Source organism: Pan paniscus, chromosome 4 (genome assembly GCF_029289425.2).
Source record: "Pan paniscus chromosome 4, NHGRI_mPanPan1-v2.0_pri, whole genome shotgun sequence".
NCBI lineage: Eukaryota > Metazoa > Chordata > Mammalia > Primates > Hominidae > Pan > Pan paniscus.
In genome coordinates, this window is record NC_073253.2 from 118,815,349 (window position 1) to 118,832,604 (window position 17,256).

General features: G+C 33.6%; 1 protein-coding gene across 15 annotated transcripts in view; it reads left to right on the forward strand.

Annotated features, from left to right (window-relative positions):
- CSNK1G3 (casein kinase 1 gamma 3) overlaps positions 1–17,256 on the forward strand; it is a 107,252-nt gene that overhangs the window by 19,330 nt on the left and 70,666 nt on the right. For all 15 annotated transcript variants that reach the window (XM_034960417.3, XM_034960418.3, XM_008952042.6 and 12 more), the window contains one exon: positions 16,493–16,917. In XM_034960417.3, coding sequence (XP_034816308.1) covers positions 16,740–16,917 — 178 coding nt within the window. In that variant the 5' untranslated portion in view covers positions 16,493–16,739. The remainder of the gene's footprint in view (positions 1–16,492; positions 16,918–17,256) is intronic.

Here is a 17,256-nt window from a genome sequence, read left to right on the forward strand (position 1 = left end):
GTCACCCAATGTGTGTGTTCCCAGTTGACGTTGAATAAGGTGATTCTCTGCTTTCTGAAGAAGAGCTTGCTTTTTGCAAGCTATTTATTAACCTTTTCCTGGTGATTTCACTGTTTAAAATGGCCCCCAAGCTTAGGGCTGATGTGCTGCTGCCTAGTGGTCCTAAGTGCAAGAGAGGTGTGATAAGCCTTATGGAAAAAATTCATGTGTTAAATAAGCTGAGTTCAGGCATGAGTATAATGCTGTTGGCTATTAGTGCAATGTTAATGAATCAGAGATGTGTATTAAATAAGGTGTCTTGAAAGAGAAACATACAAAAAACAAAGTTACGTATTGATTGGTTGATGAAAATCTTGTGACCAGAGGCTGGCGGAACATAACTCTGTATTTATCCTGGAAGCAGTGGTTCAGTATTTGCAGTGACTTTATAAAACATAACTGCTAATAAATCAGCTGTTTTTTTGGTTTTCCTGAGATGAAAGAACATTCTTTTAAATCAGTATTAAAAATGTACTACAGAAAGTTGTGGGTAATGGAAGTAGATAGATCATTAAGAGTCCTGATGAGATCTTTTTGGGGGCAAGTTCATCACTGTATTTCTAGCACCTAGACCTGTACCTGTGTCTGGTGCATGGTAAGTACTCAGTAAATATTTGTTGAATGAAAATAAGCATCCCAAAATTTCCTTGATGGCTTGCAGTTTAAATTTTATGGCATTGTTAGGATTAGGGTTTGCAGTGAAATTTCTGATTATAGATAGTAAGATGACCTGCTCACGGAGGTTGGTGTGGTGAATATTTCGGTAATAAAAATTTAGCATGACCTCGTCTTGAGTTTTGATTCCTGTCATTCTTAAAGATGAAGGTGCTCTTTGCTTTTCTGGGTTTAGGTATAGTAAATGCTTAGGAGGGTGTGCATTTTCAAATTAGATATTTCTACTGGGTGTGGTGGCTCATACTTATATGAGCACTTTGGGAGACCAAGGCAGGCAGATTGCATGAGCTCAGAAGTTTGAGACCAGCCTGGGCAACATGGCAAAACCCTGTCTCTACAAAAAATACAAAAATTAGCCTCGTGTAGTGGCATGCACCTGTAGTCCCAGCTATTTTGAGATGTGTTCGGGCCACTGCATTCCAGCCTGGGTGACAAAGTGAGACCCTGTCTCAAAAAAAAAAAAATCATAAATTAAATATTTCCTCCCCTTCCAACTATTGAGACATATGGGCTATGATAAAGGGTATTACAAATGGGAGTGTAAATTCACTTGTGAAATTGAGAATAGAAGGCATAAAAAGACATTTTGAGGACCTATGAAATGGTCGTATTGTAGTTACTGGAGAACAGTGAGAGCTGAATAATTAGACTATTAATTTAATTAGACTTCCAGTAATATTTATACCTAGGAAATTTAGATTTTAATAAGGTTTCTCATTTAATAATTTATTTAATTGTAACTGATTATAATATAGTATGTTTTGATGATACTCCTGTGCCATAATACAGTAGCTTTTAAACTGTAGAAATACTTTTTGATTACTGACCCAATGATACATGTACATTCATTTAAAGCCTACAAATCTTGTTAAACATGATTTATCCTTATTACATATGTACTTTCCATTTTCTTTCCTGTTTGGTACTATTTTATTAAAAAAACTGTTGTCTGAGACCCATTAAATTGATTAAGTGGCCCACTAATGGGCCCTGATCCACAGTTTGGAGAACATTGTTTAAACAAAACTGGGTGGTAATTTTTAAAAGCTAGAAATTCCTGGGTCTTAATAGGAATGTACAAAGATATCACTGAAATCAAGTTTCAAAACTGTAAAGTGTTGTAGATGATAGTTACTAAATCTTTCTGGGATAAACAAAGTTTCTGTAGTATGTAATTTTAGAAATTGATATCCATTTTTGACATTACAGTTAATGATTTAGCTTTTAAAAATAAGTGTTTATTCTTTTCTTAGACAACCACAGTTGAGCTAATGCCAGAAACCAGTAACTGGGACATTTGCTGCTAATAGAAGCATGTGATGTAACGGCTAGCCATCACATCACAAATATCTTTACTGATTTAAATTTTGGAGAAGGCTGAAGACATGTATTGTAATATAATTTTTATTGAGACTGAATAAAGCATTTGAAACACTGAATGAGTCGTTTCATATACTAAATTTGGAGGTTTTCATTTGAGATAACGAAGCAGTGGGAAATCAATTCTATGACAAGTAACATTTGACTATAAATTTTGATTTTTAAATTTCCATTTGTTGTAAATTTATACTTGTAAACAATATTGAATAACATGCTAAATATGAAAATATACCTATAGGAACTTTCAATACTTAATACCGATATGTTCTCAGACTACTTTCTCCTTAGACTTAAGTAGACTTAAGACTAAGACTTAAGACTTAGTTTGCAGTCTTAAGGAGGTCAGTTGGCTTTGTCAAGTCCTAAATTATTGGGCCATGCATATTAGAGAATCTGATTTTCTGTTCTGTGTTTTGTAGATTCATCAGTGGTCATCAAATTAGAAGTATGCCAGTGGCTGACATTTCTATTCATATAATCAGATTATGTCTAATGTTTTCTATATTTAGCAGCTCATTTTTATCTTTATTAGTAGATATTACTATATCAAAATTGTAATTGTTTGTGAAAGCAAATAAATTATTTATATTCATTCATTCTCAAAGATAATTTTTAAAAGCTTCTGAAGAATTCCTTTTGAATGTAGATATTTCAATAAGTTAGTAAACTGAGAATAATTACAGATTTGAAGTTGTAAATATTTTATTACCATTTATTCACACATGTAGCTTTATGCTACATTAAATGTATGTCTGTTATTTTTAGTAGTAGATGGATTAAGATTTCAGTTAAAGAGGCAATATCTCTTGTAAAAATAAAAATGTAAAGCAGTATAAGTAACTATGTTACAAAAAATTGTAAGCAGGGGATATTTCTGTGAGTCTTCTCTCAGTAGTTTTTATTTTAATGGGTGCCTAATTTTTAAGTTTTCAAGATGCATTTTTCCATTCTCTTCCTGTAGTTTTTGAATCTAAAGCTTCTGTGAGGGAAATTTTCAGTTTTTACCATTGACTGCATCTGCAGGTATAATACAATATTAAGATTATTCTTAATTTTTAAGAATATTTAGGTATTTTTAGCAACTGCTGTAATATTAAGGTATTTTTAGCAACTGGTATAATTTTAATGTACACTCTGAATTTTGTAGCTAATTCTATTTCTAATCATATTTTTGTTTTTGCCTGACTACTATAAAGTGCAAAAATACATTTGCTTTGAATGGGTACTGAAACTCATGGTATATTAGTATTACATAGTTTTATTTCTAAGATCATTTTACTTCTCTGCTGATTTCTTTATGTAAATCTTTTCTTCATTCTTTTTGTAGTGCATGTATTACAAACTGCCCTAAATAATTTTTTATAACAAGGTTGGCTTTTAAATAAAGTGCTGATATTACTTAAGTTTTTAGGATAGATTGCTTCTAAGAATATATTTATAAAGCAATTCAGTGAGAAAATAAAAGTATTCTTTTCAGTGGTTCTTAACTTTTTTTTAAGATCACATAATCTTTTGATATCAAACCTGTTGAAAACTGTGGTTTTCTCTTTAGAAAATTCTCAGGAAGTCTATGGATTTCAGGTTAAGAACTCCACAGCTGTCTCCACTATTATTGATGGAGTCTGTTTTCATTAAAAGTAAGCAAAAGCAAAAACTGATTTGTAGAGGCACTTAATACTTTGTACTGTTAAATTTTTTGAAATATTCTTCTCAAATTTCACAGTGTTTTTTAGTTATCTTTAGGATGCAAGTTACTCATTTGTTGATAGTAGAATTAATAGGTCTATTAAATTAATGCCCGTATGTGGAAAAGAAATATAAGCAATAGTCTCTTGCCCTTTATTTCTAGTCTTTGAATTTTTCAGTAGATAGAACCAGTTTTAGTTATTTCAGTTTTAAATGCTTCAGGTGGTTACTTTTATGAATTCTAAATAATAAGCATACACTTTTCTTTTTGATACTATGTCAAATTTTTGTATTATCTTTTAATTCTCCACTAAGGATGAAATTTTAGCTCACATACTCCCACTTTCCCTTCTGTCTTTAAATGTTTGGGTAGTTATTAAGTTTACTTAATCTATTACTTACCATTGACACTTTAAATAATGTTCTTACATCTCTGTTTCTTGTTTTAGTAAATTTTTAGGTTATCTCTTAACTCTGTACTTTGCAGGATGTGGATATTCTTGCCCCGTCCTTCCTTTTACCTTACCTATTCCCCATTAACAGCTGAGCTTCTGTCAGTTTCAATTGTAGTATTATTTTAACACTGTCAAGGTTGGTTAAATTTATATTTTTACAGGACTTTTATCTTGCATTTTTTCTTTTTGCTAAGATTGAATTTAAAAGTTGAAAATCAGTTATCTATCGTACGGTATTATGACAAGCTTTTGAATCAAGTAGTATGATAGAGTTGCTTTTCTTTCCTTCTTAACCTTCTGAGGTCCCTTTTGGCCCCAGCTTAGGAAAATTTTCTTTTATGATTTCTTTTTCTTAATTTTCTCTGTCCTCCCTATTAATTTTTATTATTAGTTGGAAGTTGGAGGTATTGGATTGTTTCCGTCTTTTTTTCTTTATTTTTTAATGTCTTTATATTTTTGTTTTAAATATTAGGATTATTCCTCCACTTTGTTCTTGTTTATTCCATTTAATGCAGCATTATTTTCTTATATATTTATGTGTTGTTATACTTCTCAAAAGCCCTTAGGGGCTAATTGTTTCAATTTTTGCTGCTGTTTTTAAAGTAAGTTCTCTTCTGTTCTTCAGATGATCTGCTTCCCACAGAGGTTTTTTATTTTTTTTATTTTTTATTTTTTGGGAGAGGGTGTTTTTCATATTGTTAGCTTTCCTGATGTATCTAGTGGTGCTTGATTGTCAGTTTATATTTGTGATTGAGGGACTAGGCTAATATTTCTGGGTAAATGCTTTAGCTTTCTTTTGCTGTTCTGTTTTCTCTGCTGTTTTTTTTCTTCATAAAGTTCTTGGGATCCTGTGCACAGATGGGGTTTATTGACTAGAAATGTTTAGAGATAGAAAGAACTCATTTATTCATCTACAGTATGTATTAACTGTCCTAGGTGTCAGGCAGTGTGCTAGGTTCAGGGATCATAAAGTTACGTATACTAGGGCCCTTGTCATCAAATACAACAGACAATTATAAAACTGCATATAATATAAGAATACCCTTAGAAATTTCCAAGTCTAATCTTTCTATTTTATAATTATTAAAATGAGCTTAGACAGATTAAGTGTCTTGCTCAATGCTGTACAACTACATAGGAGCTAAATGGGATTCCAGGACTACTTTTGTTTAATTCTATGTTCTTTATAATAGTACTTAGTCTAGCAAGCAGCATTAAAGAGGTCTGGAAGCAGCTATCAAGGATTCCAAGACCTGGGAGAATTGGTGTGTTGGAGCAGGATACAAAGCTTGGGACTTAGGTATAAGAGAAGGTTATGCTACCTTATATAATACTCAATCTTAGAAAATCAGAGCTAGAGATTTTTCTTGAGGGCTTGAAGAAATAAGCAGCCATTTTGGAGAAGCCCTCATGGCAAACTATAGGTAGCTTCTAGAAACTCTAGGCAACCTCTAGAAACTGAGGGTGGCTTCCATCTGACAGCCAGCAAAAAGCTGGGGCTCTCAGTTATACACTGCAAGCATATGAATTCTGCCCACAGTCTGAAGGAGCTTGGAAGAGGATTTTTTCCCCACTTGAACCTCCAGATGAGAAAGTGTCTAGCCAATACCTTGAATACAGCCTGAGCAGATCACTTAGCTAAGCTGTGCCCAGGCTTTGATCCACAGAGACTGCGAGATAATGTTTGTGTTGTTTTAAACCTCTAAGATTTTAATAAGTTGTAACACAGTAATAGAAAACTAGTACATTTGGTCATGTCCAAGTGTGTTGTGTTGTTCAGCATAGTGCCATTGTATAATAAACACAATGCTTTCTCATCTAATTTGAGAACGAATAACTCCATTGTGCTTTAAAAGCACGACCGTGAAAGTCCACTTTCTCTATTGGTTTTGACATGATCCATATGCATTGGTAATAAAAAATACGTACGATGTAGCGGTAGGTTATGTGTGTGGCACTACTGTCAAGTTATAACTGTGCCACTGCTATGATTCTCTGAGCAGCAGTGTGAAGTGATAAGAGCACCACATATGGTCTCTGTCACAACTATTCAACTCTTCTCTTGTAGCACAAAAGCATCCATAACAACATGTAAACAAATTAGCATGGATTCCTATACCATTTTATTTATGAAGACTAAACTTGGATTTCTTATCATTGTCGCATGTTATAAAATATTATTATTCTTATAATCCCCCACCCCCAACTATGTAAAAATGTAAAGACTATTCGTAGGTCTAAGGTTCTATAAAAATAGGCAAATAGCTTGCAGGCTGTAGTTTCATGACTCCTGGTATAGAGAAACATGTAGGCAATTCTAATACTGCTTGATAGGTGCTATGGTAGGGAAAATACTATAACATACTAAGACTCTTACTAAGAAAATATTTTAATTAAAATTCTAATTTGTTAAAAGTATTTTTGAAAAGTAAAAAAATACATTATTACAAGTTTATGAACAGTTACCTGAATGTACTAAACTAGATGGAATAAAATAGGAAATGGCTTAGTTTCTCCCTAACCACTGTTGTCATCTACATCTTTTATTATTTTCACTTCTTGACTCATGAATGATATCCTAGTCCATTTTCACTGATTTCTTGTCATGTATCTTTATAAGAATAGTTCTGTTTTCTCAGTGGATTGCTTTTCAGATATCAAAATGACCCGGTCAAATTTTGATGTTCAATTTTAAGCTAACTCATCACTTCTTTCTGCCTCTCTCTGCCTCCTAGTTTCAGACTTGGCACTTGACTCTGGATCCTCTTTTGAGGAAGGGAAGTAGTTGTTGTTTCTTCATTTTTCTTTCTTGCATTCTCCCATTCATTAGCTGCCCCTTGCTCCTCTAGGGTTCATGTCAGGGGAAGGAATAGGAAAGGGAAAAGGCAAAAGTCCTTTATGTGCTTTTAAATGCTTTTATTGTGGAACAGTTTTGGTTCTCCAGAGGCTTCATATGGACCTCTTATGTAAAATGAACCAATCCACCTACACATATTTCTATACATAAGTATTTATATGCATGCACAAGCATTAAAAGCTTTGGAGCATACACATCAAATGAAAAGTAATGATTCTCTCTGACAAGGGCAGGTGGGATGGAAGATAAGGGGTATGGATATCCCAAGGAATATTTTTACTTCATTGTAATACTGGAATTCTTATTACATGTAGCATACTTTTTTTGATATTTGATTAATTAAACATAAATGAAAAGCTATATATTTAAAATAACATGAAAATTTGCCAAAAGAAAATTATTTCCTTCTAAATTGAAAAAATATGAAGGGCTTTTTTTTTTTTTTTAAAAAAAAGCTTCTTAAAGCTAGATAGGAGGAATTAGTTCTAGTTTTCCGTACCACTGTAGGGGGACTATAGTTAACAGTAATGCATAGTTTCAAATAGCTAGAAGGAGTATATTGAATGTTCCCAACACAAATAAATCATAAATGTTTGAGATGATGCCTATGCTAATTACTCTGATGTGATCACTATATAGTATGTGTATTGAAACATCACCATGTACCCCATAAATATGTACAATTATATGTCAAATAAAACTTCTAAAATAAAATATTAAGTTCATTAATTGTTAAAAAAGTGGCATTAGAAGAAGAAATAATCCTATTAGTGGGCAAAGGACATGAATAGACATTTTTCAAAAGAAGATACACACATGGCCAATGGCATAAGAAAAAATATTCAGCATCACAAATCATCAGGGAAATGCAAATTAAAACCACAATGAGATATCATCTTTCTTCAATCATAATGACTGTTACTAAAAAGACAAAAAATCACAGATGTTGGCGAGGATACAGAGAAAAGGGAACTCTTATACACTGTTGGTGGGAATGTAAATTAGTACAACCTATATGGAAAACAGTATGGAGACTTCTCAAATAACTGAAAATAGAACTACCACTGGATCCAGCAATCTCACTACTGGCTATCTACCCAAAGGAAGAGAAATCCACATATCAAAAAGATGCTTGCACTCCTACATTTATGGCAGCACTGTTCACAATAGCAAAGATATAGAATCAACCTAAGTGCCCATCAAAGGATGAATGTGTAAAGAAAATGTAGTATATATACATAATAGAATACTATTCAGCCATAAGAAAGAGTGAATCATGTCTTTTGCAGCAACATGGATAGAACTGGAGGTCATTATCTTAAGCTAGGAACAGAAAGTCAGATATCACATGTTCTCACTTATAAGTGGGTACTAAAAATGTTTATACATGGACTTAGAGAGTGGAATGATAGACAGTGGAGACTTGGAAGGGTGAGGGGGTGGGAGGGAGTGGGATGATGAGAAACTAATTAGTGGGCACAATGTACATGTTTTGGGTGATGGTAAAAGCCCTGAGGTTGACCATATGCAATCTATGTATGTAACAAAATTGTACATGTACCCCATAGATTTGTACAAAACGTAGCATTTTAAGCTAAGTTTTATAGTAATGGTGTGCTGGGGAAAACATACATGTTGAGATGAAACACGCAGTTTTTTATGTGTGTATGGGGGCAGTTGTTTTTAAAAATCATATTTTGAGATGCAATTTACATACAATGTATAGATTTTAAATATAGTTTGATGAGTTTTGGCAAATGTATATATCCATGTAATTTCCTCCCAATTAAGATATAGAACATTTCTTTCCTGCAGAAAGTTTCCTCATGACATTTTACAGTCAAATTTCCTACCACCCTACTTAACCGCTGATAGGATTTCTATCACCACAGCTTAGTTTTGCTGGTTCTAGAGCTAAATATAACTAGAATCATGTAATAGGTAATTGTTTATGCCTGACTTCTTTTACTCAGTCTAATATCTGAGAAATTCACCATATTGTTGCATGTATCAGCAGTTCGTTCCTTTTTAATGCTGAGTAGTCATCTATTATATGACTATACCAATTTGTTTATTCTTCTGTTAATGCACATTTGGATTGTTTCCAATTTTTGACTATTACTATAAGTGAGGCTGCTGTAAACATTAGTGTACAAGTCTTTTTGTAAACATACATTTTTATTTCCTTGGGTAAACATCTAAGAGTGGCATTGCTAGGTCATAGGATAGATGTATATTTTACTTTATAAGAAACTGTCAACCTTTTTTCCAAAGTCATACTATTTTTTACTCCCACCAGCACTTTTTTGAGAGTTCCAGTTCTTCATTCTTACCAACACTTGATATTGTCAGTCTTTTAAATGTTAGCTATTTTAATGGGTGTGAAATGGCATTTCATTATGGTTTTAATTTATGTTTGCATGACAAGTAATGATACTGAGCAGTGCTTCATATGCTTTGTGGCAATTTGTATATATTCTTTGTGAAAAGAGTCTATTCAGATCGTTTCTATATTTAAAAAAATGGAGTTGTTCAGTGAGAACACATGGACACAGGGAGGGGAATATCACACACTGGGGCCTGTTGGGGAGTGGGGAGCTAGGAGAGGATAGCATTAGGAGAAATACCTAATGTAGATTACGGTTTGATGGGTGCAGCATACCACCATGGTGCATGTATACCTGTGTAACAAACCTGCACGTTCTGCACATGTATCCCAGAACTTAAAGTATAATAATTTTTTTAAAAGTTGTTTTTCTTATTGTTCAGTTGCAACGTATTTATACACACTCATATAAAATAATTTAGCCCATTCTGAAGTGTTTGTATTTGTTTTTTAAAGCTATCATTTGATGAGAAATGATTAATTTTGATGACTATTAAGATTTTTAATGATTAGTGATTTTAGCGTCTTCTAAGAAATTTTTACTTACCTTAAGATAGCAAAGATACCCCTCTTTATGGTTCTGGTATTTGTATTTAGGTTTATGATCCATTTCAAATTATTATTTTTTAAAAATGCATTTTTGTAGAGACAGAGTTTTGCTTTGTTTCTCAGCCTGGCCTGGCCTCAAGCAATCCTCCAGGCTTTGCCTTCCAAAGTGCTGGAGTTATAGGCATGAGCCACCACGCCTGGTTGTGGGTTGAATTTTGTCAAACATAACCTCTTGTCTGTAGAAATGATCTCATTGGGCTGTAATGCCAGCACTTTGAGAGGCTGAGGCGGGTATATTGCTTGAGCCTGGGGGTTTGAGACCAGCCTGGGCAACATGGCAAACCTTGACTGTACAAAAAAATAATTAGCTGAGTGTGGTGGTGTGTGTCTGTGGTCTCAGCTACTCGGGAGGCTGGGGTGGGAAAATCACCAGAGCCTGAGCAAGTCGAGGCTGCAGTGAGCTGTGATTGTGTTAATGCACTCCAGCCTGGGTGAAAGAGCAGATTAAAAAAAAAAAAAAAAAAGATTATCCCTGTGGGTTTTCTTTTTTCTGTTAGTTTGGTGGTGCATTGATTTCAAATGTTAAGTCAGTGGTACATTTCTAGTATTAAACTCTGTTTGATTATTATTTGTTAAACTTTCTACATATTTGCTCATGTTGCGAAGAATTTTTGTATCTATGCTCATGAGAAATGCAGGTTTAATTTTCTTTGCTTGAATTGTTTTTGTCAGGCTTTTGTATTAGGATTGTGCTGATCTCACAAAGTAAATTGATTATTCCTGTGTCCTGAAAGAGCTTTAGAACAGTATTACTTTTTCCTAATATTTCATAAAATTTGCCAGCAAAATCATCTTTATGGGAATACTTTTTTTTAATAAAGTTTTAAAAATAGATATGGAACTTTTGATATTTTGTTTCACCTTGTATCCCTGTGTTACATTTTTCAAGGGATTTGTCCATTTCATCTGTATTAAATTTATTGGCCTAAAGTTACTTATAGTCCTTTGTCCTTTAGTATTTATAGGATCATTTTGATATCCCTTCTTTCATTGTTCTTATTGGTAATTTGTATATTCTCTTTTGTTCTTGATCATTTTTGCTAAGAGTTAGAAATTTCGTTGACCTTTTTCAAAGAATCAGTTTTTGTCTTTATTTTTTCTATTGTGGTCTATTTTCTGTTTTGTTGATTTTCCTCTCTGGATAATTTCTTTGGAAATTATTGACACTTTCTTCTGCTTTATCCAGTTTGCCACTGAGTGTATCTAGTGAAGTTTTTCATTTCAGATATGACAGTTTTTATTTGAGGGTCTCTTTTTTTTTCTGTTTTATTTTTCTGTTTATCAGCTGAGAATTCCTGTTTTTGCTCATTAAGACTACATTTTTTGCTCATTAAGACTATATTTTCCTATAAGTCTGTATTAGTAATAACTCTATTGAAGTACTTCCTCAACTCTTGTCTGATTTGCTCTTTTCTCTAGCTATTTTAAGAAGAAAGTCCAGATCACCGATTAAAAACTTCTTCTCTAATATAGGCATTTAAAGCTTCTAGTTTTCTGCTAAGCATTAGAATTGCAAATTAGATTTTTTTCTAATTTCTCTTGTGATTTTTTTTTTCAACTCCTGAATTATTTAAATGTGTGTTTAATTTTCAAATTTTGGGACTCTTCTAGATGCTATACAGCTGTCGATTTCTAATTTAATTATTTTTTATTTTTTTGAGACAGTGTCTTGCTCTGCTGCCCAGGCTGCAGTGCAGTGACATGATCTTTGCTCATTGCAACCTCCGCCTCCCAGGTTCAATCGATTTTGCTGCCTCAGCCTCCCGAGCAGCTGGGACTACAGGCATGTGCCACCACGTCTGGCTAATTTTTGTATTTTTAGTAGAGATGGGGTTTAACCATGTTGGCCAGGCTGGTCTCGAACTTCTGACCTCAAGTGATATATACCCACCTTGGCCTCCCAATGTGCTGGAATTACAGGCATGAGCCAACAAGTCTGGCGATTTCTAATTTAATTCTATTTTGACTAAATATACTCTGTAATATTTTAGTGACTTGAGATTTAAATTATAGCACAGCATATGATCTTTCTTGGTGAGCATTGAAAGGGAATTTTATTTTGCGGTATTTTATACATGGCAGTTAGCTCAAGGTAGTTGATGGTATTATCTAGATCTACCATATACATACTGATATTTTGTCTTATACCTTGTTGATTACTGAAATCATGCTATTAAAAAATTTGTAACAATGATTGCCTTTTTTCTTTTTAGTTTTGTTTTGCCTCGTTTTGCTCATTCATATTTATGGTTTTTATGTCTTTCTGTTGAATTGATATTTTTATCATTATGAAATGCACCTCTGTAAATTTGTAGATAATCCTTTGTTTTGATGTCCAGTTTGTATGATAATATTATAGCCTCACAGGCTTCTTATATGTGCTATTTACACAGTATATCTTTTTCTTTTATTTAACTTTCAGTCTCTCTGTATATTTGTATTTGTTCATTTATTTATTTTGAGACAGGGTCTCATTCTGCTGCCCAGGCTGGAGTGCAGTGGCACAATCTCAGCTCACTGCAACCTCTGCCTCCCAGGTTCAAGCCATTCTCCCACCTCAGCCTCCCAAGTAGCTGGGACTACAGGTGTGCGCCACCACTCCCAGCTTATTATTTTTGTATTTTTATTAGAGGCAGGCTCTCACCATGTTGCCCAGGCTGGTCTTGAACTCCTGAGGTCAAGCGAATCACCTACCTCTGCCTCCCAAAGTGCTGGGATTACAGTTGTGAGCCACTGCTGTGTCTTTGTATTTAAAATAGTTTCTTGTAAACAGTTTGTAGTTGAGTCTTGCTTTTTTATATAGTCTGACAATTTTTTTCTCTTTGGGGGAAAATCTGGTCTATTTCATTTTATGTATGTTTTAAAGTCCACTGTCTTGCTATTTGTTTTATCTTGTATGTCTTTTGTTTCTCTTCTGTTGTTTCAACCAAGTAATGTTTAGTCTTCCATTTTATTTCTTGTACTTTTTTTTAGCTATTCCTATTGTAACTAATTTTTTATTGTTTGAACTAGGTATTAAAATGTGCATTTTAACTTATCATTGGCTACCTAGAATGAATATGGAACCATGTAATTCTTCACAAATAGAATATTTTCCCCATCTGTTTTCTTTTTATATATTTAACAAATAAAAGTTATATATATTTATTGTGTAGAAGATGATATTTTGAAATAAGTGTACATTGTGGAATAGCTAAATAGAGCTGATTAACATATGCATTACCTTACTTTTTTTGTGTGTGGTGAGAAGACTTAAAATCTTCTCTCAATAATTTTCAAGAAGGAATCTTAAAACAGTGTCGTTCCATTTACAACTCCCCCTCCTTGCCATTTATGTTGTCATATATTTTACTTCTACCTGTTATATATGACACTAAGAAATTGTTTATGCTTTAATAGTAATTTATCTTTAAAGGAAATGAATACTCATGCATTTCCTAGTTTCAGTGCTCTTGATTTCTTCTTAAAGTTTCAAATTTCTATTTGATATTATGTGATTTACTTCAGCTTAAAGGACTATTTTAAAAGCATTTCTTGTTGTGCAGGTCTGCTGGCAACTAATTCTTAGCTTCCCTTCATCCAAAAATGGCTTTTTTTCTCCTTGTTTTGAAGAATAATATTACTGGATGTAGAATTCTGAATTGATCAACACCTGTGGCAAAAAGAGGGGAAAAATAATTCTAGGTTGAAAGTTTTTATTCCCCCTTTCATTGCTTTGAAAGTATCCTTCCATTTTCTTTTGGGCCTCCATTGTTTTTGATAAGAAGTTAGTTCTGCTGTATGTCGTGTGTTTTTTTCTCTCTCTGCTTTCAAGACTTTTCAAATTTTTGGATTTTAGCAGTTTGTGATATGCCTAGATTTTGTGTGTGTGTGTGTGTTTACCAAATTTGGGGAGTTTTTAGCTATTATTCGTTTTTTTTTTCCACCCTCTTCTTTTTCTCTGGTTAAATAGGACTCTAACAGCTATTTACTAGTGTTAAAGTCGTATCTTCTAATTCAAACATCAGGGTCATCTTGGAGTCTGTCTCTTGTGACAGCTTTGTTTCTTGACCATGGGTTACATTTGATGCTGCTTTACATGTTTGGTAATTTTTAGTTGTGTCATGGATATTGGAAATTCTGTGTTGTTGAGAGTCTGGCTTTTTGTCTTTTTGAGACTTGAGTTTTGTTCTGGAATGCAGTTAATGTGCTCAGAGCTACTCTGAATCCTATCTAGGTTTAGTTTTAGACTTTAGTTGGGACAGTCTAGAGTAGGCCTTATGTCGGGTATGGTCCTTATTTTTAAGAGTTTTTGTGGCCTCTGAGCTGAATGCCTGGGATATTAGTGAGGTTCTTCTGCTATGACTGAATAGGAACTTTAGAGTCTCTCAGTTCTGTGCAGCTTCTAGTGTCTCCATTCTTCATTTAACACTGTAGTAACTATTTTCTGCTAGGTTTTTTTAGACTATTCCCTTGTACACATGTAGCCTAGCCTTCTGCCCTACCACCACCTTACCACACCACTCCACTGCAAAACTCCTTCATTTTTGATACTGTGTACTACAAATTCCATTTACTTCAACAGCTGCAAATTCTGATCTGTGATCACTGTGTGTTGCCTGAGCCTCACCTCCTTGTGCTGTGGTCAGGAAATTGCTCCTAGCCAGAGAGCTTGGATGAAGGTGCGACTCACCTTTTGTGTTTTTTCTAAGGGATCACAGTCTGTGCTGCCTTTTATTTGATGCTTAAAAACAGGTGCTTCATATGTTTTGTCCAGCTTTCTACTTGTTTACAACAGGCAGAGATGTTCAGTATAGTTACTCTGTCATGACTAGAAGCAGAGTAAACAGGAACTCAGTTTCATCTGCAAATAAGAATATGGCAAATAAAACAAGAAACTTCATAAATAGATTGGGTGTTAGGACTAATTGTGGAATCCTAATTAGGGAAAAGGAGTCAGGCTGGTGGGAGCAGGGGAGCATAAAAGGAAAAAGCAGATAAGCTGTAAGTCTGCCTTTCTTCATAGTCCAGGACACATAGCCCTCCTGTGCAAAAATCTCACAGTCCTCCTGTGCAAAAAACTCACAGTCTTCCTATACCCAACTTATCACCAGACCCTCTGCTAATAGAAAAGTGCAGGTTAGCTCACTGCAACCTTGGCATTACCAGTACTGCACATAGCCCTCTCCAGCACAAGAACGATCCTATAAAATCCCCACCAAGCCTTAGTCTCTTTTCAGTCAGCTCCTCTCTTGCTCATCTGCCCATTGCTTTCTTGCAAAGTGTTTTCCTGCTTTTTCTAATAAGCCTGCCTTTCTTTACCAACTGTCTTGGTAAATTCCCTTATTGCCTACACCACCGGCCCCAGTTAGTCACTACTTGTAACAGTAATTGTATATTTGGGGGTTGCTGAAAATTAATCAGTAAATACTGTCCGTTTCAACCCTTTTTATGGTTGCATTGTATAATTAGAAAATTTTTGTAATAGGAATAAGTATTTGATATCAGTCCTTGTTTCTTCATTAGTGACTATATTTTGAATTTATAACTTCTTTAATAGCAACGAATGATAGCCCACTCAATTTGTTCAAACAAAAGTAGGGAAATCCTGTAAAGGTGCAGAATTACCACAGAATTAAGGTACATTTGATCACTGCAATTCCCAGAGAATATGAATGGGGCAGACTCTTCCAAAAGCCTTGAAAAATATTTTGAGCTTTAATGTTTTTATCTGCATGTTAGAAATTTAATACCTAATTTCTGCATCTGATAAGGTTGATGCCTGTCAACATTTCACAGTCTTGTGAAATTACATTTATGTTTTTAAGGCCCACGTTAAATGTTATATAAGAATTAATTGTTTTCTTTGAGGGGTGGGAAGAATGTTCTTGATATTGTCAGTTCTATGCTCCAATCCCATGTGTAATTATAAGGTAATACTTGAATAAATGAAAATCATATGATAATATATATTTAAAAAAGACTTTGAAAATTATTAAGTATATGAACATGGGGAATATATTTTTATTAAGGTATTTTATTTTTATAATTCATTCTCTTTCTACTTTTAAATTGAAAATCTTATGTTGACTTACTGGAATTTTTTGAGTACTTTTTGTCTAATTGAGGTAATTTTAAGTTGGGAGGTTTATATTAGTGAATGTATGTTGATTTATGAAATAGTATAATTTTGTTCCTTTAATTTTTAAGAAGTAATTGAATCCCTGATATCTTTGTTTCGTATCTTTGTTATTAAGGTATATAAATAAAGGGTAGTGGTTAATTTAAAAGTATACTGTGGTTTGATTTCAATGGGCATCAATAGATAGCAGTAATTCTTGCCTAAGCTTTTGTTATGTTATCTAATTTCCCAGACATATATTTTAAAATTCTTAGTTGACTAATTTCCTTTTCTTAATATTCTAGCTCTCTATCAATATCAGCTCACATCATTGAAAAGATAATTTTGAAGACATGTTTTGCTGAAAAGACACTAAGAAAAATTTTACGAATGGGATGAACATGCTCCAGTTAATTGACTACCTACTGCAATTTGAATGTTAACATTACCCATCTGGTACAGTTACCTAGTGATGTACCTATTTTCACAATACCCTGTTTCAGTGTGCTTGTCTTGATTAAAGAATTCAAAGTGGAGTACCGCAAACTTGATATGGAAAATAAAAAGAAAGACAAGGACAAATCAGATGATAGAATGGCACGACCTAGTGGTCGTTCGGGACACAACACTCGAGGAACTGGGTCTTCATCGTCTGGAGTTTTAATGGTTGGACCTAACTTTAGAGTTGGAAAAAAAATTGGATGTGGCAATTTTGGAGAATTACGATTAGGTAAGACTATTTTGTTTATTCCATTATGTTAGAAACATTTTAAAAATTGGAAGATACTTTTTAATGAAAATGATTTAGTTATTTAATTGTTTAGTTGTTTAATGGTTGTGGTAATTTTAAAGAATAAAGATGTTGGAAATTTCTTTTGTAGTTGTATTTTCATGTGTAAGGAATTCCCTAGTATAGGAGTGTCTACTTTAGCCATCCAGAGATTGACTATCCAGATTATGAGAAAACAAACAATTAAATTAAAATAGCCCAGTAGGCTGAAATAGCTGCCAGTAAAGCCTTTGCAGTGTTCTTTAGGAATGATATTTAGGCCACTTTTTCAGATTCAAA